The following is a 17907-nucleotide window of genomic DNA, read 5'->3' as shown; positions in this document are numbered from 1 at the left end:
GACACTCAGGATGCCTGTCTGTCTGTCTGTCGGCACGCCAGTGAACCCAGTAGCAGAGAGAGAGTGTGTGAGGTTGGAGTGTTTAGTTTAAACAGTACTGGAGCGATATGCAAGTGTCAGGAAATATGTATACACAGACCGACAGGTGGAAACAGACACCAACGATATACAGTACACCGATAAACACAGATGCATTTGTGCTAAAAACCTAAAAAGCCATATGTCGAAAACGAACGACACACCGACGAGATGTGTTGCGCACATACACCTGTACGTGAAGATCTGTGCATGTGCTTTTCATGTGAAAAGGACATCAGATGATTATTGTGGAAAACATAATTCAAGGGTTGGACTGGCGGGGTCAGATCTACAAATGAACTACAAATGATTCCCGAGCGTGGCACGGCTGCGGCTCACCGCGTCAAAGAGACGGGTCAAATGTGGAGAACAAATTTCACACACAGCAACGTATGTGACAAATAGGACTTTCCATATAAGGCTCGTTTGTGGCCTATAGCCGATCATTTATGATCCACCTTTTATTAGAATGGAAGGTTTTTCCTGTAATCCGTATCTTCTGGGAATCTGTTTGTATTATAGTTTTAGGATGGGAAGAACTGATCAGAGATAAAAAAAATGGGACCCCCAGGGTGAGGTGTATTTGTATGGTTAAGTAGTATCCGCCCTGAGATTGGGAGGTCAGGGTTCGATTCTCCCACCGGTCAGCTTTCTGCCCCACGCTACACAAACAGGAGATAGGCCACTGCCATATGGGCCACATGGCTCTGCTTGGCTTCCTTACACAATACAGTACTATACTTACTGTATAAGCATCAAAGCCAGGATGGCCTCGTTTATTATTGAACATGAGTGTATTATTTCAAACCAGGTATATCCCAAGGAATATATATAGTTTATCCCATTCTGACCGGGAACCCGTTTTGGTGTTCAGCATCATGTTATGCTTTAGCTATTGAAAAATAGCAGATCTACAAGCTCATAGCGCGCCACCGAGTGGCGCGCTATGAGCTTGTATGTCTGCTATTTTTGAAAAATCGAAGAACGACTGACATTTTTTTAAATCTGATCTCAGGTCAGAATGGGTTAATCAGACCAGTGTGTGTCCAGTGGAAACCTCGTATGAATCTGATCTCAGGTCAGAATGGGTTATATACGCTTGGCTTCACGTCCAGCGTTTCCACAAGCATGGCTGCATTATTCACTGGCTATATGAGCGACCTACCGCAGAGAGAAAAGGAGTCATGGAAACATTGTGTTGGTCTCCACTGTGAAAGTGTCCAACTACTGCCGGTGTCGCTGGGAGCTGATATACATGGAAAACTCATTGTGCCGCTCGTCCCAGCTGTTGCCAGGTTTTGTGGGGATGAATAAGCAACCAGGTCTATGAAAACATAGGAGAGAGACTGTATACATAAGCCCTACTTTCGACTAGCTAGATCTACATCGACATTAAAAAAAAATCAAAATAGTGAACATCACACTCGTGGGACTGTGAAGTGAAGAGAGGGCGCTTTTATTATCATTCATCACATTCCGTGCTCAATCAGCTGAGCACATTCCGTCCTCATACACACAAAACTGTGCATTCCGGGCCCATTACACAAACACACACACACACACACGCCCTACATGAGCACTTCAAATCTATATACGTCAGCCGTTCTACAAGCTCACAACGCATTGCGATGCGACACGTCGTGAGGTTGTAGATCTGCTAACAACACAAATGTGGTACGGGGCTCCCTGGGGGGGGGGGGGGGTCCCTGGGGGGCTCCATGGGGGCTCCCTGGGGGGCTCCATGGGGGGCTCCCTGGGGGGCTCCATGGGGGGCTCCCTGGCGCAAACATATTTTGAGATGGAGAGTTAGGGACAAATACATACTCAAGTGGGGGTCCATGACATGAAAACCACTGGTTTAAACAACATAAGACAGAAAAGCCCAACAAGCAACTATACCACAAATACAAGCAACTTTACAGAATAAAGAAGCCCAAATTCGCTTATAATAAGCAGACGTGGCAACACTGACTCATCCAGTCAGTCAGCGCCCAGTCACAGCCTCCATCTCACTCTCTCTCTCCGACCATGAGGTCATCAACCTCATACCTAAGCTGCTTGATTCACTTCCATCGTCCCCACCGATGACGTCCCCCCCCTCCCATTGTCCACACAGCCAGGGTCGACCAGGGTACCACGTCAAGTCCACATATGTTTGGAATGTGAGCGGTCAGCGTCGGTCAGCACAGCAGGGAGAGATCTGGGGGGTGTGCAGCCTCCCCAAAATAGTCAGCATGTTTGACTCGGTTCCATAGATACATTTTGCCAAGGTTTGACAATTTCTAATGTATAGTGGTATTATTTTTGTTTCATTTCAGAGGTATTAAAAAGGTCTTAACAGTCATTAAATTGGCGCATGCCACATATAGGCTCTGGCCTGACAGGGCGTTGCGTGTTCGAGTCCCATTCATGACTCCAGTTTTAGGTGACAAGGTGACGACCGGAACGGTGAAATGTGGGTTTGGGTGAGTCGCTTACCACCGCAGTGTGACGTTATGTTTTCGTTTCCGGTTGTCACCTCACCTTTGCACCTAAAACTAGTAGTAGGCTAGTATGAATGTGGAGCGATTTGCCCAACAAAGGGGCGGTCCTTCCTCCCGGGAGGCATACTATGATCCGACGGACCATTGCTCCGAAGGAGCATTGGTCCGAGGTGCGCTGGGGGTCGGGAGAGGGTTGGGGTTAGGTTTAGGTCTGCTGCCCCGGGGGAGGTTAGGGTTAGGGTGAGGGTTGGGGTTAGGTATAGGTGTGCTGCCCCGGGGGAGGTTAGGGTTAGGGTGAGGGTTTGAGGTAGGTTGTCGATCGGAACCAATGCTCCGTCGGACCAAACACAAGCACTCCCGACTCCCGACCCACAGTACATATACATAATGACGGGCCTGGACGGAGACGTTTAGACTGCAATAGCACCGTGTTTTGCCATCTGCAAGATTCATTAGCATCGTGTGGCACTGCAAAATAAAACACATTATTGTAGGGGTGGAAATATAACACATAGGAGTTCCATTCCCTCACTCACTGCCGCCGTGACATTTTTGCCATCGTTGCTGTTGGGAGTGTCTGTCGGGGGAGAAACCTCTTATCTCCACATTCTGAAGTTGTGTGGGTTTTTATTTATTTTCGTAAATTAGCGGCCCTACTTGATCACACTCACACCAAACCATCAAAAGGAGCTTGTAGATCTGCTACTTTTTTTTTTTTTATCCTGAAAAGCATCAGTTTTGGCCATATGAGGTATTCGACACGACAGAGACGCCATGACACATCGGTTTACTGGGTTTGGTTTGACAAATAAATCTCGTAAAAGGGACACATTTAGTATCTACAGCTGTGCTTCTCAAAGTGGGTGCCGCCGTGGCACCCGAGGCTAGGGTGCCGTGATGCAAGTCCAGGGATGCCTCAGAATACTTTCATAACATCACTTCAGTTTAACCACTTAGACCCTCTATACTTATTAAGACAGACCACTAAACCTCAATGCCCCAAAATGGCCGGTCTACAAGCTCACAACGTGTCACACGTTGTGAGCTTGTAGATCTGCCATTTAGCATTTATGGTGAAATGGCAGATCGGATTATAGGGATGCTGGGGTTCAAGACGTGGTTAAATGTGAAGTGTGAAGTTATTTTCGAGACATGGCCAAACCAAAGCATGAATTCCCGGGGGTCCCCCAGCCAAAAACGTTGAGAACCCCTGGTCTACTCTACAGTGCGGAGGTCCCAGTGTAAGTTTGCTGAAGCTGCTGGCACTAGAACAGCCTGGCATAACTGGCATGGGCATGAATGTTGGCATCAGCTCCTAGAGTGAGTCTTCTGGAGTGACATGTTTGTGCAGAATGTGCAGCACTGTCTGCCACTGACTGAGCTCAAGCATAAACTCTGGGGAGCTGCTTGTTGTGACAGGGTGACATCTAGTGGTCTGTGACAGGGTGACATCTAGTGGTCTGTGTGGATGGCATGCAACAGTGAATGCAACTAATCAATGTAATCGATTATGAAATTAGTGATAATAATAATAATAATAATTGATTTTTAATTAGTGAAAGTAGTAGATACAAGCTCATATCATGGCACGATGCCACATTGACTATTTGCGTTTGTTTTTGTGAATAAGTCATACGAAAACATGTCACACGAAAACACAAGTGGTTTAATCAGATTAAATCGATTTAGTCGATTATAACAAAACCCTTATTATAAAAACAAATGATTATAAAACAACAGGCTTCTCGATTATTCGATTGATCGAAAAGGTTATCGGTATAGGGATTAATCGCCAAGGAAAATAAACGGCGGTTGCAGCAGACACTGGCTTATCAGGAACACGTGGATGTTTGGTCGAAATTCTGTAGCATGATTGGTGAGAAGAGGACTTCTGTCACTGCACTATAAAAAAAATCCACAAGTAGCCAAAGTAGGGGTGGGGGATATGGTGATAAATATCCTCAAGACAATACAATGTCTCCATGATATGCCTTTTCAGGGATAACGTATATATCGTGACACAGTGAATGCACATACTATGATTTGCAGTTCTATACCTTCATTTATACTTTTGTAGAACGACAACGTTTGTCGGTTTCATTCGCCAAAAATAATACGTATTTTGGTCTTTAATGCATGTCTCTTACTCCTTGTTCTTTGTTTAGGGTTTTTTTACCTCATAAATAAATAAATAAATGTAATATTGTGTATCGTGATACTGCTTGAAAATAATAATATATTATATTTTTTCCATATAGGCCATCGCCCACCCCGGCCTAAGCCAGAGTCAAGTGGCTTTGAGACAAGGAACTTTTTGATCAAACGTACCTGTCCTCCCAGATGACACCTGTCCTCATCCATCACCCTGGAGCTCGTGCAGATGAATGGAGCGCTGAAGAGAAGTGTCCACGAACCAACGCTGGTGCAGAATGCAGTGAAGACGAACCAACGCTGGTGCAGAATGCAGTGAAGACAACACGTCATGGACTGTAACTGTACGACGTCAGCCTTCCTGTGCTCCTGCATGTACAGTAAGAAGAGAGAACTGTTAATAACAATCAAAATATCTCAAATGTATTTAGCACAAATTTTCAAATGTTAAAAAAGAGACTATAGAACCATATAAACCAGTGGTTCTCAAAAATGTTCACATCAAGGACCCCCCAAAATCTTATGTATCTGGTACTGCAGAGTGCAGACACCCCTCCCCCCCCCCCCCAATCTGAAAATACAAGATTTCTGTTTCAAAGATATTCCACAAGCCGATCAATACAATTTATATTATAGGCTATTGTCCACTATAGCTGCTGATGACTAACGTTTCAGCTGAATTATCCACTTATTAGATTTGCATCAGGTTATGTTGTACTTAACTGTCTATTCACTCAGCTGGCTGACGTGCTATGGCTACATTAAAATAGTTAGGCATTATGCGAGCAATTGCACACTAAAGGCCTTTCTTGACAGAAAGTAGCTCATAACGTTTCTATGGTGGATTTTTATGAAACAAAAACTTTGCAGATAGAAAGAGGATAATTCAAGCTTTTCGTACAGCTGCAATGTTGGTGAGTTTAACATTGTTTAAGACAGGACTTTTCTGTTTGGATGAATGGGCTGTCAAGGCCAGAAAGTAGTTTTTTGCCACTCAGTGGGCATTCTCGCATAATTTCCAGGTGCGATGATGTCACGCACATACCCTCTATTAGTTCTCAGTGTGCCCTTAAAGTAGGGTTATGCACATCCACTGTTAGCACTGGTGTGTTGTGTCAAGTTAGGCAGAGAGAAATCTCTGCAGAAGGACTTCTACTCCATATAGTATGTAGCCTAACAGGCAAAGCAAGGCCATTCTCTTTATACGACACATTTCATACACCAGGACAACTCAAAGTGCTTCAAGGAATAAAGACAATTACCAGTACAGTCAAAGTGCAACCATGCACTTTAGGCCTGATGTTGAATTGTTTAAAATGTCTTTTTAAAATGTATTTTTTTCTGAAAAACCTCATGTTTCTAATATCAGTGGTTCTCAATATTTCATGTCAAGGACCCCATGCAACCCCCATCTGAAAATATGTTGTTCCAGGGGACCTCTCCAGAAGCAAAGATTTGAGTTAAAAACTGAAACTCTGAAGGAATATTCAAAGATTTGAGGCACATTTTCACGATTTTTCAAAAATAGCAGACCTACAAGTTCATAGCGTGGACTATGAACTCTAATAATAATAATAATAAATAAAATTAAATAAGAAATAAAAATAATTTGGGGGAAAAACATTTTAAATTGAGCTCTGTTTCTTCTTAAAATAGTGAAAGTAGCAGATACAAGCTCACATCATGTCACGATGCCACGTTGACTATTTGCGTTGTTTTTGTGAAACAATCTTACCTTTTCAGAGATAACGTATATATATATCGTGACACAGTGAATGCACAGTCTATGATTTGCAGTTATATACCTTCATTTATACGTCTGTAGAAGGACGGTTTGTCGGTTTCATTCGCCAAAAATAATATATTTTGGTCCTTTTTCATTTAGATTAGTTTTTCTTTTTTGAGTGGTGCAAACACTCCCTTACGGAGCTATGTGTGTGGGTGGGTGGCTGGGTATGAGCACGAAAACAGCATGGTTGTTTTTCACCACCACCACAAACACACACAAACTATATATGATTCTTTCGGGTGTGCCAGTACAGTAGAGGGTACAGTAGAGGGCCACACCGTTTCGGACGCAGGGTGGCTTGCCGGAACCAGGCCGGCACCCTGGGTGCGTTCATGTGGGTCTGGACCTCCCCCCGACCCCCCCCCCCCCCCCCCCACGGGAACCCCCACACGGAGATGCACCGCTCATTTCACACGGGTGTGATTTTTTACATTGTAGGTGGTTGTACTGTTAAGTAACTAGAGAATTAACCATAAAAACGGCATGAAACATTGTGATAATATTGTGTATCGTGATACTGCTTGAAAAAAATATTATATTATATTTTTTCCATATTTTTTCCACCCCTAAGCCAAAGTCAAGTGGCTTTGAGACAAGGAACTTTTTTGATCAAACGTACCTGTCCTCCCAGATGACACCTGTCCTCATCCATCACCCTGGAGCTCGTGCAGATGAATGGAGCGCTGAAGAGAAGTGTCCACGAACCAACGCTGGTGCAGAATGAAGTGAAGACGAACCAACGCTGGTGCAGAATGAAGTGTCAGCCTTCCTGTGCTCCTGCATATACAGTACACCCAAGAAAGAGAGAACTGTTAATAACAATCTAAATATCTCAAATGTATTTAGCACTTTTCAAATTTTCAAATGTATAACTTGTTAAAGTTGTTATACATGTTAAAAAACAAGACTATGAGAACCATATAAACCAGTGGTTCTCAAAAATGTTCACATGAAGGACCCCCCAAAATTATATGTATACTATCTGGTACTGCAGAGTGCAGACCCCCCCCCCCCCCCACACACACACACACACACACACACACACACACACACACACACACAATTGTGTACTAAATACGTTTTACTCATAGGCCTATATGTACCTCATGTACACAAGATGTAAGAATAAAGCACAACCTTGAACCAATTGAACCTTAAAAACCAAACTTTTCTGTTTTGTTTTAAACATTAAAGACACGTACTGTAGCATTGTGAAGCAAGCATGTGCAGTGCGAGTGACAAGTATAGGCCTAAAACCCCCCATCATCACCCTTCTTTGTTTGGAGACCTAAAACCTTCGACAATAACAAAAGCAACACATTGCCTACAGTAGCCTACCATGAATATTGGCGGCCGCCCCGTTATAGTTGCTGCAAATGGTGCTAAAAATGACTAAAACTACTGTTGTGAAAAACACTTCACGCTCACCTGCAGCTTAATTCCCTGGCCGGAATGTTTGAATTATTCTCTCCCACGTTTTTTCCGGATCCATTTGAAAGACGGACAGCACATCGCGCGTGTGTACGTCTCCATTTACTGTCCGTCTGCTAAAAACTAAAGCACTGCTGTCTAGTGTCTGCCTGGCGGTTGCTGTGTATGTTTATTTATGTTAAATTACAGTAGATCCATATCATATTATTAGATGGAGGACACGGAGCAGAGAGACCCAGAGGACAGAGCTCCGCCTTCAGTTATAGACCGCTATTTCACACGTTGGTACAGAGCAGGTAAATACATGCATCCATCTGTCCTGTGACTGCTGTCTGGAGATGAATGCTCATGCTAACTGTTAGCCTAGCATATTGGTAGAGAGAGAGAGAGATCGATCACATGCTGCTGATGGTCAATATAGAGTTAACTGATAACTGATTATTCTTTCATTCTGGAAATAAAAAAGTCTGGGTTTCCGAAGCTAACTGATGACTGAGCTGGAGTCTGGACAGATACACAAGTCAAGTTATTACTCTCAAAGTCTGAAAGGCAGCTAGTGGTCCTTCAGAGAGAGAGAGAGGGGAGGGGGGTTCTTAATGGAGCTCACTCACAAAATTAGTTGAACCACTTTAAACCCATTTTAAACTCTTGGCTTTTCGAAAAAATAATAGTGAGCTATGAGCTTGTAGATATGCTATGTTATCCTATATTTAATCCACACACACACACACACACACACACACACACACACACACACACACACACACACACACACACACACACACACACACACACACACACACACACACACACTTTATTTTGTATTTATGTTTCATGTAAGGCAGCAGTTGAGCAAGCTGTATAGTTGTGTGTTCCTCTGTTGTTTAGACAAGGGTTTGATTGATTGAAGTATTTATTAAAAGTTTGCAGAATGGGTACATTTCACATGAAATTAAAGCACAACTCAATACAAAGACTTACTGTGGACGACACACTGATAAAGCATATGGCACTTGTTTACAACAGGGTCCACCAATTTCAATTCATCAGAACATTTAGAGACGTACAAATATACACTTCTATATTAAAAAAAACGGGAATAGTTATATAGTTTTGTGTTCCTCTGTTGTGTTTAGACATGAAGGGGAACCCTTGTGAAGACCACTGTGTTTTGCAGCATTCCAACAGGTAAGAGTTACCTCAAGGCTCGGTCATCACGATGAGTGTCAACTTTAACTATTTTATTACACAATACAAAACATGTTACACACACACACACACACACTTCACAGGTCTAGCGTTGTGTTCCTTCCCTGCCTGTAGGCTCTGTGTGGTGACTCTAGCGGAGACCCATCCTCTCCTCCAGAACGGACGCACCATCAGCAAAATCAACTATCAGATCAGTGACGGCTGCAGCCGCCTCAACAACAAAGTGTCTGGCAAGTCCAAACGGGTAAACTTAACCACATTAACTCAATCCTAGTATCTGTTTTAGTATCTATTTTTATTGTGATCCATTGCACCACACAATGTCCATTTTACTAGAATGCCTGTGATTCGTATGTACCGTATATTGGACATAATGTTCTCTCTATTCTCTACAGGGGGGACAGTTCTTGACAGACTTCGCTCCTCTCTGTAGGATAACATGCACAGATGACACAGAGTACACAATCCTCAGGTGAAATATTATTTTGTAATGCATCCAAACGGAATTTCATGGTATTCTCCTTCTTATTCACTTGTGTCTGGCATATATTTATAACCTTTTCTTATATTTAACCACCTATGGGTTACAAATGTTCTGTTTTATTACCCTTAAACCATCTCTATGGGTCGTTCCCCTACAGCTGCATCCGGGGTCGTCTTCTCGAGGTCAATGAGTGCATTCTGGAGAGACCTGCTTTGCTGCTGGAAAAGGTGAACAATGCACCACAATAACATGATCATCATTCATATCGGTCATAAAATAATACTTTAGTAATCGATCCCTGTTAGAGATGCACAGTATTGAAGTTAAGACCGATCTCCGATGATGGGGGCCGGTAGTGTAGTGGTTAGAGCATCTACCTTTCATGTGGAAGGTTGTGGGTTCGACGTCAGCAAGAGCATGCGGTCGCAACGGGTTCCCAACTCCAAATCAAAGGGGTTCAGATCTGAGTCTCCTGAGGAGGCGTGTCTGAAGCCTGTCCTGGACGGGGTAGATTCCAGACGTAAAAACAAATACAATCCGATCTCCAATTATGTGCAGGGTCACTAACCCTTCCAATACTGTATATTACATCATTATATTTAAATTGAACTCATTGCCGAATTTTCTTTTAATTAAAATTCCAGAAAAATAGTTTTTATTATTATTTCTCTTGCACAAATCCAATATTTTCTTTCTCTTTTAAGTTTAGGCGCCATCTGCTGTTTACATCACAACTCAAATTGTTATTTAATCACGATTTAATTCGATTAACGATATTATCGATTAACGATATTAGCGTTACATGCTAGACAGTCTGTACACAAGAGTGTCCGTGGTTGTGTTGTGGTTAGAGTGTCCGCCCTGAAACTGGGAGGTTGGTGTTCGATCCCCCACCGGGTCATACCAAACTAACCAAAGACTGTAAAAATGGGACCCGGTGCCTCCCTGCTTGACACTCAGCATCAAGGACCACACAGATACACGCCTAATATTATTAAATGGTGGAACTGCTGTTCTCTTTTCCATGTGACCACCGCACAGCCGTCCACCGAGGGCTACATAGCCGTCATCCTGCCCAAGCTGGAGGAGAGCAAGACCATCACGAAGAACATGCTGAGCAGAGAGGAGTTCGAGAAGGTGGTGGCCAAGCGCTCTGCCAACGGCTCCCTGACAGAACCCAAGGAGGAGTTCGAGAAGGTGGTCTCCAAGCGCTCTCCCAACGGCTCCCTGACGGAACTTAAGGAGGAGTTGGAGGAGAAGCCGCTCTCCAAACAGTCTCCAAATGGCACCGCGACAGAACCCTGCTGACGGCTGGAAACCTCACAATGTCCAAAATGATTCAAATATAAAAAACGGCAAAAGTAGCAGACCTACAGGCTGGAGAGGAGCTCACGGATCTGGTACTTTTGATGCCGTAGTGTGATCAAGTTAATCGTTAATTTACGGAAGAACGCACATTTTTGAATGTGGATATAAGAGGGTTTCTCGACGATGTTGTAGATCTCTCGCTTTGTTGGAGAAGCGATGCACTGTGCCTCTTAAAGCCTGATTTAGGATCGGATGCGCACCGAAAATCACCAATCTACAAGCTCGCAACGCACTGCGATGTCGCTGTGAACTTGTAGGTTGTCTCTTTTCGTTGCGCAACCAAAATCAGGCGGAGCATCACGGATGTTTTGATTTAGAATGAGTTATAAAATGGTTTTGTATTTTTGTTCCATTGGTTAAAGATGTCAGTTTTGGGGGGTCACTAACCCATTCGGTTAGTTTTTTTCTATCCTTTAAGTGAATTAGCTAAAATACAGACGATACAATAAGTGTGTTAATGGCGTTGCTACCAAAAAGTACCATATTATTTTCCTGAAAACATAAACACATGACCATTATCATTAAGAAAAATATTGTTTTTATTTTTTGATTTGTGCCACTTTATATATCAACCATTCAACTGTCAAAAGGATATAGTCCAAAACTAGATCTATTATTTCTTCTTCGTCATCTTTAGCTTGACTACAATACCCAGCATCCTTAGCTGCTCGCTCATACAGTACATCTCTAAAGCTTAATGTAGGCTTACTGATTCATTTCAGTCATCACACCCTGGCCCTGTACCGAAGTCGGTCCCCGGTATATACAGTATAATGTATATATATATACATATCATCCCTGTTGGGCAGAAACTTCTCCATATTCAGTTTTTTCCTCCGTACATTTAAGCCCAAAACACACCAATGGGTCGCCATGCAACTCCTTGCAACCAAACTGTTGCGAGTAGACTCATTGTAGTTCCAAGCAACCATTGAATTGAACCAATGGAATCACTTGAGACACTTGTAACAGGACATGTATATCACACCGCTGGGACGAACACTAAAATAATTGTGTTTGCGTCTCTACCCATTGATGTGGTTTGGGCTTTAGGGTGTAGTTCTCCCCAAAGGAATTGCTTTTTTTTCCCCTCTATCGATTACTCACCCCATGTAGACTTGGATACAAGTCTATGAATAATTCATGGCTAAATTGATGACCAGCAGTGGTTCCCTATGGAGACACAGGAGACTTTGTCTCCATTTTGTGATTTTTCTTTTTGAAAAATGTGAAAACTTGAAAGAAGACATTCCCATTCTGCATAGGGACTACTTTTGATTCCAATGCTTTTGTACTTTCACTCAAGTACATTTTGAATTGGGGACTTTTCCTTGTAACAGAGTATTTCTATTTGGCAGTATTGATACTTTTGCTCGAGTACAACATGCAAGTACTTTTTCCACAACTGGATGGAGGTTTCCACCCGGCAGAGACGATATGTACTGTAATGCTTCAAGTACCATTATTATAGAGCACCGAAGTATGACGTCAACACCGCTAGATGGCGCTAAATCCACAGGTTCATGTATTTATTTATTTGGATTACAATCCCCATAGGGGGATTTTAGATGGTCTCATATAAGAGCTGTTGTAAAAAATAAACAAATCATCCTGGCCGTTTCACTCATATGGATATGAATAATTTAATGTTACTGCTGCCGAACTAGTACATTTTTCACTAGAAACAGACTATCAAATATGACTGACTGTCTTAAACGATACAGAGACACCTATAGCGTTTTCTCAGTCAGTTGATTCTTGAAACGGCCAGGATGATTTGCTTATTTTTCAATCACAGTTCTTATGAGGCGATCTAAAATCCTCCTATATGGGGATTACAATGCAAATAAAAAGTACATGAACCCGTGGACTGACTTAGCTCCCTCTAGCGATATTTACGTCAGACTTCGGTGCTCTATTATTAAATAGATATCGATCAATACATATTGGCTTCACTAGGCAGCTTCACAATGGTCGTCTTCATAACAACGTTACACTTCAATGCTCCAACTGACCATTCTGACCGACACGGGCTTCAGGTCTGTCTGAAATCATCTTAATTAGTCCGTTTGTGAGAAATAAAATCAAACACCGTAATACACTGAATATGATTTGATATCATAATACTCAAGATAAGAGTAGGAAAATAACTCTCTCTTGAGACACACTCACACACCCCAAAAAAGCATCTTGTTAACAAGTCCATCTTTGTTGTTTTTTAGTAGTTTCTTTTACTTTCGAGGGATCGGAACAAGACAAACAGAGTTAAGAGCTTTATGTTTAAGTCTAACAGGGCCTAGCAGTCGCGGCCATTTTGTGGTGGAACATATTGAAAACGCATTCACTTGTTCCCATAGAGATTTCCGGAAAAAAAATATTTCTATAAATTATTTGATTCTGTGTGAAAACACGTATTTGAAAAACGCGCAAAAAAGGGTAGTAATTAAATACAGGCAGCATATCATATAATTAAATATTCAAATATCTATGGACACAGAATCAAAGGTTTTTACGGTCACGATTCAGCAGGAGCCTCTGGATGGCTCGGTTCCAAGCCTTGAAATAATTAATATAGATACATATTATGGGAAATCTCTACCGCCTTTTACTGCTACGCCCGCGAGCCAACCGCCATGGCGTGGTCTGTGGAAATTCATATTTGGCATCAAAGTGGATTTTTCTGTCATTTTTCATTTACACAATAGTTATTTATTTATTAGCTATTATTGGCACATGGCATGACGCGTGTTTCCAGCTAGTCTAATCACAAAAAGGTATGTTCATCCAAACGCAAAACACGTGACGTTGTTAAATATCGCAGTCGACGGACTACAGAGCACAGTGGTGGAACGTAACTAAGTACATTTACTTAAGTACTGTACTTTTTTTTTTTTAACTTTACTTGAGTATTTCCAATTTCCAGTATTTTTACTTCTACTCTACTTTGTAGATTTTGAGTAATATTACAAAAAGAATGTGATGTCACACAAATGTCATACATTTTGGCCGTTTGAAAATAGCCGATCTACAAGCTCGTGATGTGACACATTGTGAGCTTGTAGATCTGCCATTTTCAAAAGATTTGTATCCACACTTTTCCTGGGCTGTGTGTGCTCCAGTTCCTGTCGATTTGATCCAATGAAAGCCAATGAAACTGGTCAGATGACCAATGATATCCAATGAAATCAACAGGAACTGGAGCACACACGGCCCAGGAAAAGTGTGGATACATTTGGAAACTCGAAATGGGACATTCTGCATGATGAGTACTTTTAAGTACATTCCGACGCCAATACGTTTGTACTTTTACTAAAATGCGATTACTTTCCCCACCACTGACAGTGCAGGTGATCAAGGTCAAGGACATGCTAACAGCACACGACTACAGCTGTGATGGAAATGACCAAGCTGCTGTGACGGACGGCGGCAAACCGCCGGTTAGTTTGACGATATATAAACGGGACAGTCGACGACACACAACACGTTTTGGTGACAGTAGGGGGCAGCGTCATGCATGGTTCTCTTCTGCTCGTAGTCTTTGTTTTGTACGGTTTTGGCGGAGGTTTGTGCAACACGTTTTAATTAAAGCACGCCGCAAAGCGAATGATGAACGGGCCGCTTCCTCTCTGATAGAGAGAGAGAGAGAGAGAGGTGTAGCAGAGTGACTCGGAGCCTCAGCCCGATGGCCTCGAAAGTCTAATATCTCCCCCCCGGTCCACAGGGATATCCCTTTGGTCTAGTGGTTAAGATTATGGACTTCCACGAATCCCGGGCGTTACAGAGGCACGTGGTGAAAACGCATGGCTGCAGCGTCATCGTCACTGACATAGACATGAAAAGGTAGACGCCTCCTTCGGCTCTGGGGGCGTGTGTCTCTCGAGGGGAGGTCGGCTCTGGGGGCGTGTGTCTCTCGAGGGGAGGTCAGCTCTGGGGGCGTGTGTCTCTCAAGGAATCGGAAGGGGACGTTCGGTAGGCCAATAGTATGGCCGGATAGGTAATGTAAACGGTTTGTTTTCTCATGCCAATAAAGCTCATTTGAGTTGAATTGATAAGTCCGGGGGAAAGGACTGTGATTGGCCAGTAGTCATTTGAGTGGCAGCGACGCAGCTAGCGTGCCTTCTGCACTTCCGCTTGACTTCGTCCTTACGCTGGAGACACATGGCACCGAATGACCTGCAGCGGCCAATGAGGCATCGGTTCTGTAATATCTATGGTCGCTGACTTCTGATGATGGGTTTACGTTACGGTTTCCTCTCATGCTTTAACTCAGCGAGGTACATGAAACAAACACTTTGTATTGGCTTTTTTGATAAAGGAGGCTCACTCCAATTCATATGTGGGCTGTTGTCGCCCTCTTGTGGAGGGGGAGGGGGTGGTGCTTCAGGCAGAAGGGAAGCTTAAGAGGGTTTTTAGATTGAATTGAACACATGATCGGCCCACAATGGAAACAAGCCCTCAGGGCTCGTTGTGTTATCCTTTTTGCGTCATTGTATAACTGTACCTCTGTATACTTTTTGCAAACCGTTAATAAAATATTCAATCAAGCAATCATCAAAGCCCTCGGGAGTAGACACTTACGATCAGCTTTGGCCGCCCGTAAGTCTTCTTCCTTTTCATTTGGGGGACAGCAGTATTAAAAATCCGATCCAAGGCCATTCCTCCTCTCTCTCTCTGTCCCACTCCATGCTCCTCTATCTCTCTCTCTCTCTCTGTCCCACTCCATGGTCCTCTATCTCTCTCTCTCTCTCTCTCTGTCCCACTCCATGGTCTTCTATCTATCTCTCTCTCTCTCTCTCTCTCTCTCTCTCTCTCTCTCTCTCTCTCTGTCCCACTCCATGGTCCTCTATCTCTCTCTCTCTGTGTCCCACTCCATGGTCCAGTGCATGAGAATGTACAGCAATGGCCCTCAGTCAGTACGGTGGCCCTCAGTCAGTACGGTGAGGTTGGCTAAAGCTCAAACCACACTGATGAGGTCGCCATGCAACTTCGCACAAAACCAAACGTTTTTGCGAGGAGTCGCATGGCGACCTCATTGGTGCGGTTTGGGCCACTGAATTGAACCGGTTGAATCACTTGAGGTCGACGTGCAACAGGACATGTCACACCGCTGGTAACGAATGCTGAAACCGTCCCGTCCCGACCCTTTGGTGTGGTTTGGGCTTTAGAAGAAAGGAAGGTTTGACTCTCTCTCTCCATGGGATCTAGTTGCTCTCCAGGAGGTTGAGGCCCCCTATGTGCTGCTCCAGGGACTTCACCCCGTTGAAGCCGTTGCTGTTCTTGCCGTTGAGCGCGGCCGTGGCGGTGGAGTTAGCGGTGAGCGCAGCGGCGGCGGAGTTAGCGTCCTCTTTGACGGGCGTGGAGGTCTCTTCTTCTCTCCAGCCCTCATGCGGCGAGCCCAGGCTGCTCCTCTCTGAGCTGCTCCTCTCTGACTTGTACTGGAGAACGGATGAAGAGAAGAGAAGAGAAGAGAAGAGAAGAGAAGAGAAGAGAAGAGAAGAGAAGAGAAGAGAAGAGAAGAGAAGAGAAGAGAAGAGAAGAGAAAAGAAGAGAAGGGGCTTAACAGTAGTTTCCAAATACGGGACCCAAACTAGTGAGGCGGAATTCATTGTAAAAAAAAAGGAAAAAAATCCCATTAATTTCAACGGGGAAATTCACAGGGGATTGCGGAATAAGGAGTGGAAATAACATAGTTGGCTCGCTATGTTACGAATGATACTGCATAATAAGATAAAGTGCCAATGAATAAAACAAGTCATTCTGTCTACAAAAACAATACGCACTCGTGTGAAGTGAGGGGCGCCCAGATTTCTGGGGGCATGTTGAGGTTCTCATGTCCGTGAAAAATTAAATACGTTTATTACGAGATGTAATTTTTATCAGCGAGATGACGTCTTACTTAATTTAACCTAAAACAAACATAGACTTGACTTGCCTGTGGCTGGCGCCCCTCAAGAGCTCCAGCTCTGTCACCACCAGGGACTGCTCTTACCTTTCTGTGGAGCTTGTTACAGATGGGCAGCAGAGACGGAACCACAGAACTCTTACCTTTCTGTGGAGCTTGTTACAGATGGGCAGCAGAGACGGAACCACAGAACTCTTACCTTTCTGTGGAGCTTGTTACAGATGGACAGCAGAGACGGAACCACAGAACTCTTACCTTTCTGTGGAGCTTGTTACAGATGGGCAGCAGAGACGGAACCACAGAACTCTTACCTTTCTGTGGAGCTTGTTACAGATGGGCAGCAGAGACGGAACCACAGAACTCTTACCTTTCTGTGGAGCTTGTTACAGATGGGCAGCAGAGACAGAACCACAGAACTATTACCTTTCTGTGGAGCTTGTTACAGATGGGCAGCAGAGACAGAACTACAGCCAGGATGGCCCGTGTGCTCTGGATGGACAGGTCCACCTGGAGAGAGAAAGAAATAAACATTATTACTGCTATGACATGCGATATCACCGATATTAATATTTTCAGAGCGTTCTTCATAATAATGTGTAACGTGTGCAGACGATGCGAGGTCTTGTGGTAAAGAATTCCGCAGTCTGTGCTCCTAGTGTTGATTTTGTCGACCAGCTATGGTGAAAAATGTTCAGCAACTACCCTGAGGAAAACTAAATAAAAACCTATGATGACTAAAACTAAGACTAAATATATTAACAAATAAACACTAGACAAAAATGTTAGCGATGGACTAGTGGAGAAGAGATCCAGTAGAGCTAAAAGACAAGTCATTTTATGTTTGGTTGTGCTCAGCTGTTGCGCCTTGAAAATGGCAGATCTACAAGCTCACAGCACGTCGCGGCATGACGCATTGGGAACTTCTAGATCAGCTATTTCCAGCATGCAAAGTAAAGTAAAGCAAGTGTCAAATCGGTCAGTGTGACAGCATCAACGCCCACCACAATACACT

General features: G+C 43.6%; 2 protein-coding genes across 3 annotated transcripts in view; one reads left to right on the top strand and one right to left on the bottom strand.

Annotated features, from left to right (window-relative positions):
• Positions 1-8056: 8056 nt before the first annotated feature.
• Positions 8057-11510, top strand: abitram (actin binding transcription modulator). Its single transcript, XM_080787428.1, has 6 exons — positions 8057-8228; positions 9069-9120; positions 9256-9385; positions 9537-9613; positions 9783-9852; positions 10667-11510. The coding sequence occupies exons 1-6, from the start codon at positions 8144-8146 to the stop codon at positions 10931-10933; spliced, it is 681 nt and encodes a 226-aa protein (XP_080643554.1). The 5' UTR covers positions 8057-8143; the 3' UTR covers positions 10934-11510.
• A 2755-nt stretch (positions 11511-14265) lies between these two features.
• ctnnal1 (catenin (cadherin-associated protein), alpha-like 1) overlaps positions 14266-17907 on the bottom strand; it is a 149828-nt gene continuing 146186 nt past the window's right edge. For both annotated transcript variants that reach the window (XM_080788309.1, XM_080788310.1), the window contains exons 18-19: positions 17319-17402; positions 14266-16428 (exon numbers count right to left, since the gene is read on the bottom strand). In XM_080788309.1, coding sequence (XP_080644435.1) covers positions 16195-16428; positions 17319-17402 — 318 coding nt within the window. In that variant the 3' untranslated portion in view covers positions 14266-16194. The remainder of the gene's footprint in view (positions 16429-17318; positions 17403-17907) is intronic.

This window comes from Protomyctophum bolini (assembly GCF_963924005.1).
Source record: "Protomyctophum bolini genome assembly, chromosome: 17".
In the NCBI taxonomy this organism is placed as follows: Eukaryota; Metazoa; Chordata; class Actinopteri; order Myctophiformes; family Myctophidae; genus Protomyctophum; species Protomyctophum bolini.
This window is presented reverse-complemented; position numbering and strand designations above follow the sequence as displayed.